Below are 18,955 nucleotides of genomic sequence, written 5' to 3'. Positions count from 1 at the left end.
CTGTATGAGTTTCTTTATTCTGTCAAATAGAAATTAAGATATTTGACAAATTATGCTAGTAAGCACACAGTTGACGGCATTGACTGCCATAGTATTTGTTTTTCCTAGCAGTCGATGAGTACAGTCAACTGAGCGCTAACCATCATTTATCAAAATATCTTCTTGTGTGTTCATCAGAAACTCCTACAGATTTAAAACAACATGAGGATCAGTAAATGATGACAGCATTTTATTTTTGGGTGAACTATCCATTTAAGGTACAGTAATCTACCCAAAAAGGTACAAGGTTGTATTATGTTTTATATGCCTGTAAAGGTAAAAAAGAGGTTACATGTTAATTTCATGCATGTTAAACTGATGTCTATAAATTAATTACACAGTTAAATTTTTTTTCAGTGCAGTAACAGTAACTTATAGGCAAGGGTTAGACCAGTGGTCCTCAACATGCATGGTGCCCGTGGGCACCTGGTCTGTGAGTTGGCATACAAAGCACATTCTGCAAATAGATTTAATTTTAATATTTATTTATTACCATTTTTATATAAGCTTGGCTTCTTTTATGTATGTTAACATTTTAAACAAAGAAGTAAAATAAAATAAAATCAACAAATAAAACAAAAAAGCTTTGAGTAGACTATATCAAAAAAGTAGCCCACCAAATTTTGTTTTATCCATTGTGGTAGCCCTTGATCACAAAAAAGTTGGAGAGCCCTGGGTTACACAATGCATAATATGTTGCAATAACAATCTTACATTAAAAGTGGTAAAAAAATGTTTAAAAATGTATAGGATTGATGACACTGGTACAGACAACAGAAAATGTGCAAATGAATATTTACATCCTTTTAATGTAAATTAGTTGGATCAACTTAAAAAATTACTTCAGTTGGTAAAATGAAAAAAAAATCTAGTTTGTTTTACTTACAAAAAATTGTGTTACTAATTAAAGTAATTTTTAAGTTGACCCAACTTTTCGCTTTTTACAATGTAGATAAATCTGACTCTTGAGCGCATAATACATTCTTAGAAATTGCACGATAATACACATAAACTGCCTGTTAAATGAGTAATGAATTATGTACAGACAACATTCAGTTTCTTAAGTCTTTCTTCATAACCCTATCTGTTCCCTTTTTCATTTTCTGAATGACAAATTCATTCAAAAGTCATCAAACAAGAACAGAGTCCCATGCATGTACTTAATATTCAGTGTTCAGTCACCTGTGTTCGGGGTTCTGAATGATGTGGTTTTACTGCTTTGTGTTGGTGTCATGATGGTTATGTTCAGACAAGGTATACGCTTGGCCAAAAGTTTCAGAAAGTGGGTTTGAAATTTCTTCCCCAAGAAAGTATAGAAGACAGGACTGATGCAGCAGTACAAGTAGGCAAAATTTCGTGACATGTACAGGGCATAGTCAAGCGTGTCCGAGCATTGCTTTGGGTCTCCATTGGACATTTCGATGGCTTGCAGCAGGATGACCACGTTGTACGGCGTCCAGCAGACACAGAAGATTAAAACGATGATAAAGATGAGTTTGACAGCCCTGCACTTTTCTCTCATGCGAGTGGACATGATCCTGATGCTGATGCGAATGTAGCAGTACAGGACCATAGCCAGAGGCACCGTGAAGAAAACCAGGAACTGCTGATAGTGGCCGATCAGCTGCCACTTTTTCATGATCGTGTGGTCGTAACCGGTCATTTCACACAGCATCCCGCTATTGTTGCCAGGCTGCACGTCGAAAAAAACCATATCTTTTACGCTCGCCAATATACTGATAAACCAGATTATAGCTGAGGATGCGAACGCATACATGGACTTCCTGCTCCGGGTTGCAGTGATGGCATGGACCACGGCGAGGTAGCGGTCGAAGGTCATGAGCGTGAGGAAGAGGACGGAGCTGTTGAAGCCGATGGAATACAAACTTCCCACCAGCTTGCAGAGGGCACTGCCGAAGATCCATTCGGAGTGGTGGTACACGGCCCAAAATGGCAAACTGAAGGCGAAGAGCAGGTCCGAGATGACCAGGTTGAGCAGGAATATGTTGGTGACCGTGCTTAGCTTTTCATACTTGTAGATGATGCACAGCACCAGTCCGTTTCCAATCAAGCTTAGGATGAAATTTATGCAGTAAAACGTTGGGAGAACCCCTGCACCGAATTTATTCACTTCAGTTTTTTCACATAAAAAAACTTCGTCTTCCTGGACATACGTGTAGTCTTTCGTACTGGAATCAGTATTAAAAAATCCACCAAAATCATATCCATCATCTGGCGTCTGCATGGTTTCTGTGGTCATATCTTGTGGTCTGTTTGATTAAAAAAGTTAACAGAAAACAGAGAATAAATGGCATACATATACACAGTAAAACAAATAAAACAAAAGTTTTAAAGATCAAGAGTTTGTTTCACTCACCAGCGTCTCTGATAAATGAACGTGTGAAATGCTGCAGCCCTGACTGTAGGCAAACAAACCACGTTGTGGCTGATAAGAAAAAAGTGCAGACATCCGGAACAAGGAACTATAGAGAGCTTAAGAGTTAAATTTACGTGTCAGCGTAACCCAAACCACTAACACCTTCTATAGGTCATCATGTTTGAAATGTCATTACAGGAAAATGAAATAGATCAATTATTATTCAGAGAGATCGTTCAGGTTTAAAACATTTATTTCATGTTATAATAAAGTACAATCCAAATGTCAGCTGCACTTCAAAAATAAAATAACACATGAGATCAGATATTAAATATTTGCTGAAGAACATAAGACAAAAGTCATGTGCATTAAAAAAAGGTTTGGTAATAAATAGCAAAGAAATACTGATCTTTTCACAAAGCTATATAGTTAATTGAAGACAGATACTAAAGCTACAGTCTAATTAAAAACAGTGGCGGCTGATGACTTTTCATTCAAGTGGCGCAAATTATAAATATTTGTTCTGAGCGTCGTGTATTGCTTGTCATGTTAAAATATGTGTTTGGTGCGCATATGTGTCATTTACACTGGGGACTTGTCACCAACACTTTTTGAAATGGCTGATTTTTTCCCCACCACTTTAACCATTTGAAAGCAATTGGTTAAAATGTTCTGAAAAACCAAGCGATACTTATACGACTGGTTTTGTTGTCCAGGGTCACATATGTTGCGTTGTCTGCTTATTTCATTGTAATCATTAACTTAACGTGCTGCTGTTTTCTACAGTATGGTGCTTTTGCACTGTTCGGTTGAGCGGTGTTGCAGGACTGTTATGGTGCATTCCCACCAGCCGCGGTAGAGGCGTCAAGCACGAGTAATTTCAATGTTAAGTCAATGTGAAGACGCGTATTGAGGGTCTGACGCGGTATGAGCAAATGGTGCTTTTTGTGCATTTTGCGTTTGACGTGAATTTGCGGCTGAAGCTCGAGTTAAATTTTTTTTACTTCGCGTTAACCAATCAGGAGCCTGCTTGCTGCTGTAGCGGCAGCCCCGCCCAGAGTCATTCATTCAACATGAAGGAACGCTTGATATTGTCCGTGAGCAGTCACTCGGAGCTATACGACACAAGTTTTCATTTCTATAAAGGAGACAGGAATAAAAGGACATCGCTTGGAAGAGTGTCAGTGAGGGCAACCTGGTAAGTTGTAAATACACATTTCACTTTTGAGTCACATGACGTTTATCGACCCACGCCGTTTATTTTCCCCCTATAGTAAGGTTACCAAATACAACTCTCGATAAATGCACAAGATTAAACATCAAGATCAGCCTTCTTGCAAACAGACAACCGCATAGCACTTGGCCCTCCCACAAGAAGCGGATTTTGCCTCTGACGCGCATCAAATTTTTGCTTTTTTGAATGCATTCAAACTGTTCAAGCGGCAAACTAGGCGCGATTTTGACGCCTCAAACGCGGTTGGTGTAAACGCTGCATTATGGTGCATTCCCACCAGCTGCGGTAGAGGCGGCAAAAACACGTTATTCGCGTGTAGTTGAATGCTTGAACATTTGAGTTCACTCGCTTCATTCGCGCGTGAAAGCCGTGTGTGAAATTCTAGTCATTCGAGACATTCACGCAGAAATTCGCGTCATGGGAGGGGCTTCTGCGACTCCGCTGAGACTCTGCCACTCCGCTCGCTTCCTGTAATCACGTCACTACTTCAGGAAGGTCCTGATTGGTTAACGCGGCGCGGAATTCCACCGAAGTTCACTTTTTTCAACTTGCACGTTTCCCGCGACAACGCTCAATTCGTCATTACGGTACATTCACGGGGTGTATGCATAAACGCTTAACGGAAGGCTTGACTAAAGCGTGGCCAACAGCCAATCACAGTGCCTGCAACCTATGCTCCAGTCTTCTATAAACGTAATTGGCTGGCTCTGCCTAGGTTATTTGTATATGGTGATCTGATTGGCTGACGCAGGCGCTGCCGCTTGAAAAGTTCGGAAATGTTCAACTTCTGCCGTGAGCAACGGCACTGAGCAACACATGACGTCACCCATTAAAAGTGAATGGGAAGCATTAACGCTTACGCCCCGTGTGAATGCACTGTTACCGCGTGTGCTTACCGCGTGTACCGTGCCCCAGGATGCCTAATCGCGTCTTTGCATTGACTTAACATGTAAATCACTCGCGCTTGCCGCGTCTACCGCGAACCCTGCATTACATGTGCAGTCGACATTGTTGAGGGTTTTATGCTGAGTATTTTCGTGTTGTTGACTGGCCTACGCTATGCCCATTTTTGATGCGCCATTATTCATTATGTTTCCCATCCTGCTGCTGTAATGTTTTTTTCTCTGATCTTTTCTCCCCACCACTTTCCAACACAAACTGACGCACCATGTGCATCACATGCGATGTCAAAATAAGTGTCTGTTGCTCACATATGCCCAAAAGGTTTATGATTAAAGAGACGCTCACTTTCACAAAATACTCGCAAAACACTCATTTAACAGTCAACTTTGATTACACATGAGATTACAGTAAGCGAGTATCTGGCAAACGCGAGCGTCTCTTTTATCATAAACCCCTTTGAAACGTCTGCAGCAGACACATGATGGGCTAAATACATTGTTGTGACGAGCTTCGCATCGTGCGCCCTCGAAAAAGGAGTCATCGTCCGCCACTGATTAAAAGTATAATTAAATAAAAACATTTTTAGCAAAACAAACATTTTACGTAAATCAAGAAAAGCCACTGAGCAGAAGTGAATGTACTGGTGTCGTAGTATAGCCAACAAAAATTGCTTCACATCCCGTACAGAGGTAGCTTGGCTAGGGCAGTGCAGTGGATACAGTATAAACATTTTAAAGGCATCTTGAAAGGTATTCACTAAAAAATTAAAATTGGTCGTTTTGAACCCAGCATGGGTTGTTTCAGCATATTAATGTTATGGTTCAAAAAGAAAAAAAAATGGGTTTGTCCCTCATCAACCCAACGCTTTACTGTAAACATAATTAATCATCAAAATTAAAAAAACAGGAACTGCATCACACGCAGTACAAGACTCTGACAGAAAACACACACACATCACATAATTAAAGTCAATGATCTTTAGAGGTTTACAGTTCTTGAGGTCAATGCTGACAACAATCAGTAAAGGCCAATTCACACTGATCAGTCCCTCGAGAAAAACTTCCCGCAATTCCATCGCATAAAATTGCAAAAATATCCCACATATTCCATCTCATTTTTTAGGAAACATACCACAAAATCAAGGACTAACTGATCCAACAAATGCCAAAAGACTCATCTGTTAAAGTCCCCTGTTGGCAGTTGTTGGATCAAAGTAAATGAGACTTTAAAATGTTGGGGGTTGTTGGAGTTGGACCAGTGTGAACTGGCCTTTAGATCCCACTGTCCTGCTGTTAAAAGTTAGGTCCTTTCCTAAAAGGATCGTCCTGAAGACCATAGGATTGATAACAAGACGAGGGGTCACAAACACCCATGGATCCTGGAGACCCACGTTTGCCTGGAATGCCTGGTGTGCCAGGTTTGCCTGGCGGACCAGAAGGACCAGAATATCCCTCACCATCACTTCCACGTGGGCCCTGCAAACCTGTGAAAGACAAAAACAAGGCATCTCAGAAGGTTCATCTCAAGACAAACTAAAAATGAAGTATCATGCATGACTTCAGTCGAATAAAGAGATCTTTTGGGGTTTTTTACCTGCTGGACCAGGTGGACCTGGCAACCCAACTTCACCGTGTCCTTTGGCACCTTTCATACCCATTGGCCCAATATCACCTGTAAGGAGAACATTTGAGTGCCAGTTTTCGATCAAGATTTCCATATAGAAACTAAAAGTCAACATTAAATGGCTTTTGCAATACAATCCCAGATAGCAAGCGCATGTGGGCCACTTTAGGCAAAGATGTGGCACTGCTGGCCTTCTTACGGCCCGAATAAAAGGGATGTGAACCTAAAGTGCCTCACATGTAAAATAGCAAAAATGTGCCAAATATATCAAATCATATGTGGGCCTTTTTAGGCAAAGATGCGGTGCTCATGGCAACATGTCATTTGAATATGAACCAAAAGTGGCCCATCCGACAAATAGTGAATATGGCCCAAATATCAAACAACAAATATGGGCCATCTTTGGCAAAAATTTTGCACAACAGACACGGCCTAATCTTAATAAACCAAATGTGCCTTCACATATGTGGCCCAGTTCTTTACAAACGTGTCCGGGAAAGTTTTTGCACAGATATGGCACAGTAAGCACCGGCTCATGGGGGTGTGTGTCTAAAGTAGCCCATATATGATGTAGCAAATGTGGCCCAGCTGTATAAAGACGCATCAGGGCCAGTTTAGGCAAAGATATTTCACAGTAAGACCGGCTCATGTGGGTGTGAGTCTGAAGTTGTTCACATACCCAGATAACAGAGAAAAGTTCTAAGAACATTAAATTTGGGATGTACAAACATCAAGAATCAGTGTATGAATCTCAACCATGGTGACAAAGAAAATTTTACAAAAGTTCATTATTTATCCATGTCGCAGTGCATGCTGGGAGTCCTGGATGAGATTTGTAATTTGTTAATTCCCAGCATGCATTGCAGCATGAAGTTTTTCATTTAATTCTCACCACGGTTGTGATTCATACTCTGATTGTGGCATCACTCTGGCTTGCTCGTGGTCAAGATGTGTTAAACAGGAGTGGACCACACAAGTGCCATCAATCATGCCAGGTGTGGGCCAGAGAAAGGTGTGGGATCTGAGCCAAAATTTAAATCACATCTTACCCAGATTTGGGCCAGATCTGCATTATTTGCTTTGTGCTTGGCTGACATGTGGCATTTCTATGGCTTGCTTGTGGTAAAGATCTGGAAAACAGTGATGGACCGCTCAAGTGCCATCATTCCATGCCAAAGGTGGGCCAGATGAGAGTGTCAGATGTGAGCCAGATCTGGGCCACAGCAATTTTGCTATCTGGCATGTGATGTATTTTAAACAAAATACAGAGCATCTCTTGATATATGACAGTAACACTGGTAAATCTAACTTTATATGCAGTGTTAGGGGTGTAAGGGTTTACCTTTAAGTAAAACCTGTCTGTTTTTTATGTGTACACGATATTACATGCACAGTCGAACGCACAGCCTTGCAAAGTATAGTTCATTTGACTCGTATGTGTACGCAGACGTTCGACGGCGGTTTCAATCTGGTGGTGCGCATACAGTACGTGTGCACATTTCTGATGGTGAAAACTGCGTTATGTACACTGTCTGTACGTGCACCCTTGCGAACACATAAAAAATGGACTATACTTTGGCCTTAAAGGATTACTCTTCATTTTTAAGTAATTTAATTACACTTACTTATTACATACCGCATGTTTCATATGAAACAATATTAACTTAAAATCTAAATAAATTAAAATGAGTAAGAAATACATTAGAAATTTTACTGTAAAGTACTGTAAAATGTATGTTACAGTCATCTTTATTAAATTACTGTGGAAAATGTATGTAATACTGATTCAAGATTATGAAGACAAACATTTTCTTCCACGCAACAATTAACAATAATAAATGATGCATAATTTAACCAGGAACACATTCAATTATTAAGTAAATTTTCACATTTAAAAAATTCATAGTAAATTAAATGGAAATACCTATTATCAATCTGTTGAAGAATGATAAGTGTCTCACCTTTAACCCCTTCTGGTCCCCTCCTCCCTGGTGGACCCGGGTAGCCTGGAGTTCCTGCCGTGCCAGGTTCCCCTGGTGATCCCTGTGAGCCCTTTAAACCAGGAGAGCCTGGATCACCTGGTGGTCCTTTTCTGGTTTCACACTGTTGGCAACTTTGTTGTCCCATCACCTGAAGGAGCTGTGGCAGCTGATCTGTTAAAGATGAATTTAAAGCAATATTCAGAAAAGACAATATTTGGTCTTAATATTAAGCTAACTGTGTTGGGTGTGTTATTTTATGCGCGATTATGCAAAAGCCAACAATATGTGTGAGTATGCACAGTGAATATCTCAAGTAAAACCCAGATTCCACTTTCCATGTAATCACGCAACTGCAACTGCGGATGAAAACGCGCTATTCACCTCAAGCGTGAAAATTTTCAACTCAAGCTAAAAATAAAAGTTAAATCCCGTGAGACATTAAATATTTCCTGAAGAACATAAGACAAAAGTCATGTGCATTAAAAAAACAACAAAATCAGAAAAAGTTTGGTAATAAATTACAAATAATTACTGATCTTTCAAAAAAGTGACGTTGATACAGTATAAAACACCAAAACATGAAAATTTAAATTGGTGTTTTCAACCCCGCATTGGGTCAAAAAGGGATGAGCCCAACCCACTGTGCTACGATTTAATCTATGCTGGGCTGTTTCAGCGTAAAGGTTTGGTACGCCGGCGCTCGCACAGAACGCGTTTTGAACAGTTAGGGAGCGTGTACACCAAAGCGTTTAAGCCGGTATATGTTTTCAACTGTTTCCAATGGAAGTGCAACACTTTTCAAAAACACTAACAGCTGCCGGTTTTTATCTGCTTTTTATTCTTTTTTCCCCAAAGTTTCAACTTTGGGTGAAACGCTCAACTCATCAATGTCACTTCTCACTCGGCTGTCCAATCACAGTGGAGGAGCGGCAGGACAAACATCAAAACAACCAACCAGCACATTGTTCAGCGACTGATAAACAAAGCAAAAGTATCATAACAAGCGCTAATCTGACAAAACGCTGGCAAGCACCCACAGTCTTCAGCCGCGTTTAAACACTAAAACAAGACGAGACGCAACGAAAATGCTGGTCATGTGACGATGACTATAATAAAATGTATAATGCAATATTGTTCACAAACAAAAATGAGACTAGTGTAAACGGTCCCTTAAAAACCAAGTGCAGACTGACTTTAAAATAGAGCAGTTTTTATATTGCTAGGCAACCACAGAGGCAGCTGCCCTGTCAATCAAATATTAAAGCGTGAGTCCTCTTTTGCTGTTAACTGCCATATTAGCAAAAACTTAAAGAGAGGACGCTTGTTCTGACCTTGTTTGAGGGTGAGAGATGCACGAACACACAGGAAAGAGTGAGCGAGTGGAGTCCGGTTTTTCAAAGAAACTGTAAACTTCCCTCGCCACAACGTAAGACCCGCCTCTCCCCTCATTCGATTGGACAATGGAAAGACGCGAATGACAGCGGATGCTTTTTCGCTCTCAGCGCTCTTTCAAAAACGCTGCTGTGACACCGCGGCAAAAAGCGCTCGGCAGGCATAAACAGCGCGCATATGCTAACTGCCCATAGAATATCATTCAAAAAAGGCACCTGCAACTGCCATAAACACGTTTGGTGTGATGGCCCATAAGAGGTGCACAAACACACAAGAGACAGTAAGTCACCAGTTGTTCCAAGCAACTTCTGTCTCCATCATTTGATTGGACAATGGAAAAAGGCGTATGACACCGGTCGCTTTCTGTGTGGCACGGCAGGCGGCAAAAACCATATTGTACAAAATGACATATTGTAAATTAGAGCGAGGAATGCGATGCTTCACGTTCGGTGTGTACGCAGCATAATTGCAATTTTTTGCTTACGTTTTGTTTTGCTTGTCTACTTTAAGATGTCTTATACTCTAAAAAACTGATGAAACTAGACTCATCCTGTGTTATTATTTAAACACAATACTTTAACACATTGTCACTTTTGTTCAAAATCAACACAAAATGACATGTGTGTTAAAATGACGCAATGTGTTAAATAATATAAAAAAGTGTGAAAAAAATAAAAAAACACATCCTTTTTTAGAGTGTACAAAACTGTCCTGCTCAACATCACAAACATCTTCCCCAAGTATAAATCCTGTCACTAGTATATTCAGTGCAATTAAGTGTAATAATACATTTCCTGTATTATGTAAATCTGCATGGAATATACAAAACAACATACAACAGCTGTCACTGGGGTGGTACCCTTTCAAAAAGCCTATTTTTCGGTCTATAAGCCACGTTTTTTAATATTTTGACATTTATGAGGCAAGAGACATCATTACAGTCTACAGCCGCGAGAGTCCGCCATATGCTGCTTCTGTAATTTTTGTAATTCAATGGATTCAGTAATGTGGAATGACGAGTCTGCGAACTTCACGCTAGTTGGCTTGTTCGGTTAATTTAGCCTATTCAACCTTCCAGGTAAGTTCTGTATGCTATGGTTTATTGTTTAAATAACTGATAATATTACTTTTAACGTACAGACATCTATTCAGCCTGCTGTTCTGTCTGCTATTGTTTAGTTGAATAACTTGCCTTTCCAGATTAAATGTTTTGTGAAATAATTTTCTAGATAAACGCAACGTATAGTCCACTGCGACTTATATATGAAGAGTTTCGTTGCAAAATGAGATAAATCCATTTTTTTTACATTTTTGTCAAAACATTTTTATTATTATGTTATCATGTTATTATTTTGTTTTATGGTGCTACTTAGCTCAATTTTTTTATAAGTTATGAAGGTTTAAATCAAAACAAACCAACTGCAGTTGAATTGATATTAATTGGAATGCACAGCCAAAAAAACGAGATTTCTGAAAAAAAAATGGAGTTATCTCGTTTTGCAACGAAACTCTTCATATATTTTGTCTTAATGACGCATTTTTGAATGATGTGTCTTATAGTCTGGAAAGTACGGTACATATCTGTACCTAAATGGTACATATAAGGACCTTCATAAGGGAGACTGGCAGCTTTTGTACCTTTTTTCTTACAATGTAAAGACTAACTTGCGATAGCTTGGATAGCATAATGTCTGTTATAATAATAGCAGAATTAATAATAGTCGTTTGGTGATTCATCTCCAACATTTCCACATAACGCTTGTCAGAGACAAATTTATCCATTTGAAAGAGAACTGAAAGTTGCTCCCAACTCAACAAGACCTTCATCATAGAGTAAACTCGCACGTCAATATTATTTAAGCTCCCTGGGTTGCAACCCCATGCTTCATCACTACCACACACCCTTTACAACATTGTCCTGTCCTTTTGTTCACACGGGACGCGTTCTGGAAATGTTACGGCAATAGGTCCCCATTCCGGGAGCGATCCCATAGTACAGGACCAATTCCAAGACGTGTTGTGCCATAAACATGAAAGTTACATCTATTGTGGTTGAACCTACTTTGCAGCACAGATGCACAGATCTTCATTAGCTGTTCCTCTGAAGGTGGCTTGCCCTGTAATATAAAATTTTAATAATTAATAAATAAAACAAGTTGCGTTCTGCCCTTTAATCATGCTCATTGCAAATAGCATCTTACAGGTTTCCCTGGGTAACCTGGAATTCCTGGTTGCCCTGGTGACCCATCAAGACCCGAAGACCCACGAGATCCGGGTGGCCCTGATGGACCCATGTCACCCTTCATCCCATTCGCCCCTCTGCTCCCGGGGTCCCCTGCTACACCAGGCTTAAACAGAAAAGGAAAGTTCGGAAATATTTCAGGGTCAATGTTACGAACAGGGTACAAGTTGCCCCATATATTGTGATATATGTGCCCCCATTGTAAATTCCTGTTTTGTTTATTATTTTTAAAATGTAGTCATGGTTAGCGTTGAGAGATATTGCTAATGATAGTATTATCATGAGAGTTGTTTAGCCTGTGGTTGGGGAAGTGAAAGACCTTTAGAGTATGACTCAACAGGAAATCGAAAACAACATTTATGTTTAAAGATTTTATACCTCTCCTTTGTTTCCTTTGGATCCCGGCTCACCCTGTTGACAATGACAAAGTCCAGTTCAAATCTGAATTTGAAATCCAACAATATCATGTTTACTGTAGATTTGTGACCCTGCCTGTGAAATCCAGCTAAAATATTTTTTGGGTGAATTGCTGTTACAGTATATCCAAGTATATAACCTTGATATCTTTAATATTGAGTCAGTAAGATCATATCAAACTTAAACTCATTATTAGATTATGAAACTTTAACCTGGATTTCACAGACAGGGTTACAACTTTGTATTGTTTGAAGAAGCTGTAAGATCTGTTTGCCTGTGCAAAATCTCACCACCATGATGCTGAGTGTTGTGGGTGACAGGATGATTTTTTTTTTTTTGTTGTGTGCTTTAACACATTGCTGTGCATCTATTTGCTAAGTGTTTTCACAGCTTTGCTGGCACTAGCAACACCAAGGTCATGGGATCAATTCTAACACATGCAAAACCACCAGTGTTAAGGGATAGTTCATTCAAAAATAAAAATTCTGTCATCATTTACTCACTCTCATGTTGTTATAAACCTGTATACATTTCTTTGATCTGATAAACACAAAGAAAAATATGTAATGAACCAGGAAACACCATTGACTTCCATGGGTCATTCTACAAAAAAGGTCCCTTGCTTTTGCAGACCCCTTAATCATTTAATTTGACCCAATAATCCCATAATTATATATATATATATTTAATAAATATAGACTGTCCTTAAAATGATGAGAGAGTTTATTTAGTTAATGTTCTTTTTTTTCTTTTTTTAAAACTTTTTTTAAAATCTCTGGTCCTGAAATTGCCCTGTTCCTTTGATCATACATGGAAGTTGAACTGTGTACTTATTATTTAAAACCATGTTTTATTTATAAAACAAATCTAATTTACATTTACCTTTAACCCTGTATGAATTTACTACAACACTGAAATGGTAAAAAATACACTATTAATATAAATAATATCAAATAAATATTTGTCCACCAAATTTATGTCACTGGTGTTACCCTACCCAAAGCACTTTTATTTTGAAACAATGCATCAGCTCTTTGAAGTTTTTCATGGGTCAAGAGGTCAGTGAAAGAAGTGCAGTGGAGGAAGGAAAAAGGTTTGTGAGATGATTTACCTCATTTGTCTAAAATATCATGATATATCTAAGATTTTTGAGATAAGATTTTTTGGATGTCATTAGTGTTACTCTTTTTTTTATAGCTGGGAGTGTTAAGATTTTTACATAAAAATACATTATACTGAATAAGTATGTGATTGTTACATCTCTGATGAAATAGCACACGGCTAATGGCAGCCATTTTGTTTAAATATTAGTTTTTTTCTGTAAATTGTCATTGGTGTTACCGTCATTGGTGTTACTTCTCTAATGAGTACTTCCTAAGCACTATTCCTTTAAATGACCAACATAAAAGCATAAAAACATATTCATTATCTATTATTATATTCTAATTTTGTCATTGGTGTTACATTTTGTCATTGGTGTTAAACCAAGTTTTGGTGGTATGAATGTATTTTCTTGTACTTTCTAGTAATATTTTGTTGTTGATATGGGATGTAAGACATTGTTGATATTTCAGTCTTTGAATCAAAGCCTTTTTGGTTGAATATTTTTGTTTTTGTTGGTTTTAAAGAAAAAAGTCAAACTGAGAATCAAATAATTTCATACAATGCTGGGTAAAGATGAAGAATTTAATTAAACAAATATTAATAATCAATTATTTTTCTTGCTGTTATCATTCCCACTACTCAACCTTTAACTAAATACACAAGTTGTAATGAGAAAAAATATTTAGTATCAACATTAATGTTGTTTAAATCACAGGTAACACCAATGACAAATAAATGACTCATGGATTCTTTATTAAAATGTGTTAAAAAGTTAAAAATAGATTAAGCTCCCCGTTTTGCGGATTCGTAGATTTGACAAGTTAATTAATGCTACTGTATTGAAGTTTTGGGTATGTTGAAAGAAGTTCATTTAAGCAGATTTCCATCACCCGAATTCCACCTTTTCTGTAGAATGACCCCCATAGTAATAATCCTATGGAACTAAATGGTGCTTCTGATTGCAAACGTTCCTCAAAATACCTTTCTTTGTGTAAATGATGACAAAACTGTCCTTTTTAGGTGAACTATCCCAATAACACTCAGATAAATTAATTCTAGGCCTAAGTTATATGAGGACATTTAAGTACTTTTTTAAAGCTTACTAAAACAATACTGGTGTGCATGTTGAGACAAAACAACGACAGTGATGGCAGCTCATTTGACAGAGATCAGCTTATTTGCATTTTAAAGGACACACCCAAAAACGGCACATTTTTGCTGACACCTACAAAGTGTCAATTTTAACATGCACACAGATAATATCCCACAGATAATTTAATACATTATCCGTGGGACATTTTGAGCTAAAACCACAAGACACCAAAGATTTATTTCACATCTTTAAAAAAGTCTCGTGAAATGTCCTGTTAATAATAAACACCTGCTGTTAACAAACACAATCACTGACAAAGATTCATAACAAGGCATCACCCTAACAATTCGTTTTACTTTTAGATGGGCACTTGATTCTTGATTTCTTGTTTTTATAACAGCCAAAGAAGGCAAAATTATTTGTTTGTTTGTTGATGCTGATATTAGTACCGTGATTTAATAATTTTCCTCATCATAGGCATCTGCATTCATTTTAGACTTCACTTTGAGCGCTTAACCACACAATACAGCAGCGTTGTGATGGTTTCTGCGAAAAAGGAAACAATTCACTGATTCAGTGCTAATCTTTAACATACTGGGTGTGGATTATTAACACTGATAATGAAACGCTGGGAGTTTTGCTGTGTAGGTGTTGCCACAGGTTAACTAGTAAAGCATGGGGCTTTTAAGATCAAGATCATGGGTTTGATTTTCAAAACATGCAGATGGCATTAAATGAAAAGCTTGAAAACAGTGATCTGTGGATAAAGCTTCTCCGAAACTTATAAATGTGGCTTTTTGGTTGTTTATTTACCTACTGAAGTCCCCCCTCGATGCGATTGTGAAAAATATCCATGTTTCAATCTTTATATACTATAATAACTAGCTTCCTCTAACGACGGTATCATGAACGCGATTCACAAGTCAACCATAGACTGTAAAAAAGATGGACAATGCCCGTTCGCTCTCTTCCATTGGTGAAAAGTGAAGCCGCCATTGTCCCGATACGGCGCTGACATCTTGGGTCTTGAGTCTGCGCAGTATCGATTTCGGGACCAGTCATGCGCAGTAGTGAGCAGGAAATCACGCAAAATGCGAATATCACAGCTGTCAATCATGACGTGAAAACTAAAAACTAACTTATTTTAAAAACAAACACTTGAATTTAAATCAGCGTGATAAAAATTACGGTAAATGACAGAAACCAGCTTTAGAAAAAAAGATAATTGAAGTGTAATTAAATTGTTTAGTTGGTCTCAAGTCCCATTGAATAACATGGGGAGGTGGGGATTATGACCTATACTGGGACCAGTCACTGGGGGGGCGATCGAGACGTTTTGGCTTCACTTTTCAGGGCTTGTGCGGCACGCTTGATGCCAAGCAATGCTCACTACATCAAAATTCTCCTGTGAATCCAAGATGGCGTCGTAACCGAAAGCTAGTAATTGTAGTTTATAAAGTTTGAAATATGGATGTTGTTTTGACAAAATTATATTATTATAAAAATACTTTGAGGCAGTCAACCAGTCAGGGTGCTGTTTTCATGCATCAGCTAGTTCAGACCAGACACCAGAGTTCAGGTAAGCAAATATATCTGTGCAGCTTTTAGTGGGCAATAATTGAATTGTTGGAGTGGGAAAAAAAGCAAGGGCGATTGAGTTATTGAGTGTGATTTGTGTGATTATAACTGTCGCGAAAGGAAATTCAAATTCTTGCACGTTGGCAGGCAGTTGCACGTTGCACGATTGAGACGGAGTGTGGAACGCTGACGAATAGGCCTACACTTTTGAGTGAGGAAAACCACCATTTTTCAATATTTAACATCTTTACAGGAGTGATGATGTTACTGCGCCAGAGGTCGAAGTGCTGCAAACTAAGTGCTCTTCCGCCATACAATATAGTTCTCATTTTTTATCCACTTAAAAATCACCACGTTTTATTTTGTGCCACCATACTTACTCCTGTAACTACTGGTGTAACAGTCTTTGAATGGGGAAAACATGGAAGTGTTTGGTGGCTTATACATTTTTCCCTGTTTGGATCCTAAGGAATAAATGGGGCTAGGCTAAATGCTAACACATTCATGACATGCTGTGCAAAGATGAAGTGCACACATTGAAAAAAGATAGGTATGTATTTATTAGTCTAAGTTGAGGTAAGAACATAGTAAAATATTGAAAAACGGTGGTGTTTTCCTTTAAAGGCCCTTTCACACGTGACGCGGCAAGTGGTGGAATCTGCACACAGTTGCTGCTTTCTCTTTAGCTTTGTGCAGTTGAAGCCTTGTTTACACTTTTGCAATTTGCATGGCTCTACTCTACGACGTGAACCTGCGAAACCTGCAGGCTCCTCAATAAACCTACAAGGCTTTTATGCTTGACATGCTCTCCGTTGTGTAATTCTGTGAAATACTCGTGAGTAATTGTTCTCAAAACCGTCAAAAAGCAACGATGAGAGAAAGTAGTTTGCCTAATAATTTATCAATCACTCGTCTCGTGAGAAGTTTGTAAATCCGTGGATTTCTTCACATATAAACTGTTTAGGTTGTGTGTCGATGACATATGAAATAGTTTTTTTTTTTTATAAAACATCAATTTACTTGAATGGGTGTTCATAAGGCTGACATGACACCTTCATAACCATGACATGACACGGGTCAGGAATATGAAGGGGATTTTATGGACGTTTATGACATTTGAGATGTCTTTGTTATGACAACTTGACATTAACCATAACTTGTCATGACAACTTGACATTACCAAGATAACATAACTGACCACTTTTAACCAGTGATGCAAATATAATTTGTCATTAAAATGTCATTAAGTGTTAATACTCTGTCAAATAGTTTTATAACAGTTTCATGAATATTTTTCTTGACCTCAACTACAGTGGTACAAATATTATTTGTCATTAAGTGTTAATACTCTGTTAAATAGTTTTATAACAGTTTATTACACGGCTCTCTGGAATTCTTGATTCTGATTGGTCAGTTGAGACATTTGCAGGTTCGTTCTTTTCGAATAATAACCGCTCCAAAATAATAACGCATAGCCGGTACTACTTTTACGAGTAAGATCGCTCCGCGCCAATAAAGATTACTGTTTGTTTGGCGCCATCTTGTGACAAACACTGGACAACCACGACAAGACACAGAGAGCTTACTGAGACTGAACTTGACAAAATAGAGCATGACAGCTACGAAGCCAACACACAAAAAAATACAGAATGGGGATTAAAACTTCTCAAAGACTGGCTAAAAGAGAAAAAAATGGAGACAGACAAGTATGAAGCAGAGGATCTTAATAAGGTATTACGATCATTTTATGCATCTGTGCAAAGTTTCGCGGAAGGATAAAAATGTTAATTTAAAACAAATATGCCAATAAAATGTTTCAAATTCATATTCATGTCCAGTTTTTTTTCTTATGTGACAAGTAGCCGTGTAATAAGCGGGATAATGTAGAGTCAGCCGGTAGTTATCGGGAAATAAGCCCCTTCAGTGTGATACAAGACCCTCCGCTTCGCGTCGGGTCCTGATCACACTGTCGGGGCTTATTTCCCGATAACTACCGGCTGCCTCTACATTATCCCTTACTTCATGAATATTCTTCAGTTCATAATGTTTATTTGACCGAGTATTAATAATATTTGAAATAGTAGTAACACTTAATGACATTTAAATCACAGTTTAATGTAATGTTAACCCACAAAGCTAGGTAGTTTCTTAAGTTTGATAATACCGGTTTATGACAGAGTTATAACAAGTTGTGTTATATTGGTTTATGTCAAGTTGTCATAACAAAGATATCTCAAACAATGTCATCTTTGTATTAAAAATGTGTCGTGTCATGTTATGATTATAAAGGTGTCATGTCAGCCTTATGCACACTCCTTCCAGTAAAGTGTTACCAAGGTCTTTTTGTAGTTTTTTTTTCTTAAAGGGCAGGGGAAGGGAAGAGGTATGTAAAATAAAACCAATGTTTCTAAGCAGTTGCACACATCTAAATGCTTTTTGGCATTCAGAAATAGACCCAAATAGATTTCAGCCTAATAGGGATACTTGGACTGAAGCACCAATTTCACATGTATTTTGTGTATTTTCAAAATACAAAATACTGTATTTGTATTTAAATACATTTTTCGACACAGTATTTTGTATTTGAAATACATTTCCATGTAATTATGCCCATCTCTGTTTACCGTTATAAAGCTTGGAAGAGCAAGGACATTTACTAAGATGACTCCAAATGTGTTTGTCTGAAAGATGATGGACGTATGTATCTCAGATTGCTTGAGGGTGAGTCAATTTTGATATTTGGCTGGAGGTTCCCTATAACAAACGAAACTGATATGGTTACATACATTTTGTCCAGAAGCTCCAGGTTGTCCTTGGGTGCCCCTCTCGCCCTGAAATGAAAGATGTGTTGACAGAATATATCAGAATATAACCGTATCAACGCTCTATCAGATCTCTTATACTTCTATGTATTGTGAATCTCAGTCTATGATGGAGAACTACACATCTTGTGTTGTGGTTGCTTGGTTCC

The 18,955-nt window shown here is 38.2% G+C and overlaps 2 protein-coding genes across 2 annotated transcripts in view; both read right to left on the bottom strand.

The window, feature by feature from the left end:
- Positions 1 to 86: 86 nt before the first annotated feature.
- On the bottom strand, positions 87 to 2,301 carry ccr12a (chemokine (C-C motif) receptor 12a). Its single transcript, XM_065276737.2, has one exon. It carries the CDS (start codon positions 2,297 to 2,299, stop codon positions 1,214 to 1,216), a length of 1,086 nt encoding a protein of 361 aa, XP_065132809.1. The 5' UTR covers positions 2,300 to 2,301; the 3' UTR covers positions 87 to 1,213.
- Positions 2,302 to 2,651: 350 nt separating this feature from the next.
- The window catches only part of LOC135767121 (uncharacterized), a 53,487-nt gene continuing 37,183 nt past the window's right edge, over positions 2,652 to 18,955 (bottom strand). The window contains exons 24-30 of the mRNA XM_065276754.2: positions 18,771 to 18,815; positions 12,171 to 12,203; positions 11,752 to 11,898; positions 11,613 to 11,667; positions 8,138 to 8,329; positions 6,147 to 6,224; positions 2,652 to 6,036 (exon numbers count right to left, since the gene is read on the bottom strand). Of these exons, the coding sequence (XP_065132826.1) occupies positions 5,846 to 6,036; positions 6,147 to 6,224; positions 8,138 to 8,329; positions 11,613 to 11,667; positions 11,752 to 11,898; positions 12,171 to 12,203; positions 18,771 to 18,815 (741 nt within the window). The 3' untranslated portion in view covers positions 2,652 to 5,845. The remainder of the gene's footprint in view (positions 6,037 to 6,146; positions 6,225 to 8,137; positions 8,330 to 11,612; positions 11,668 to 11,751; positions 11,899 to 12,170; positions 12,204 to 18,770; positions 18,816 to 18,955) is intronic.

Source organism: Paramisgurnus dabryanus, chromosome 6, assembly GCF_030506205.2.
Source record: "Paramisgurnus dabryanus chromosome 6, PD_genome_1.1, whole genome shotgun sequence".
Lineage (NCBI taxonomy): Eukaryota > Metazoa > Chordata > Actinopteri > Cypriniformes > Cobitidae > Paramisgurnus > Paramisgurnus dabryanus.
The sequence above is the reverse complement of the archived record's forward strand: the minus strand, read 5'-3'. Positions and strand labels throughout refer to the sequence as shown.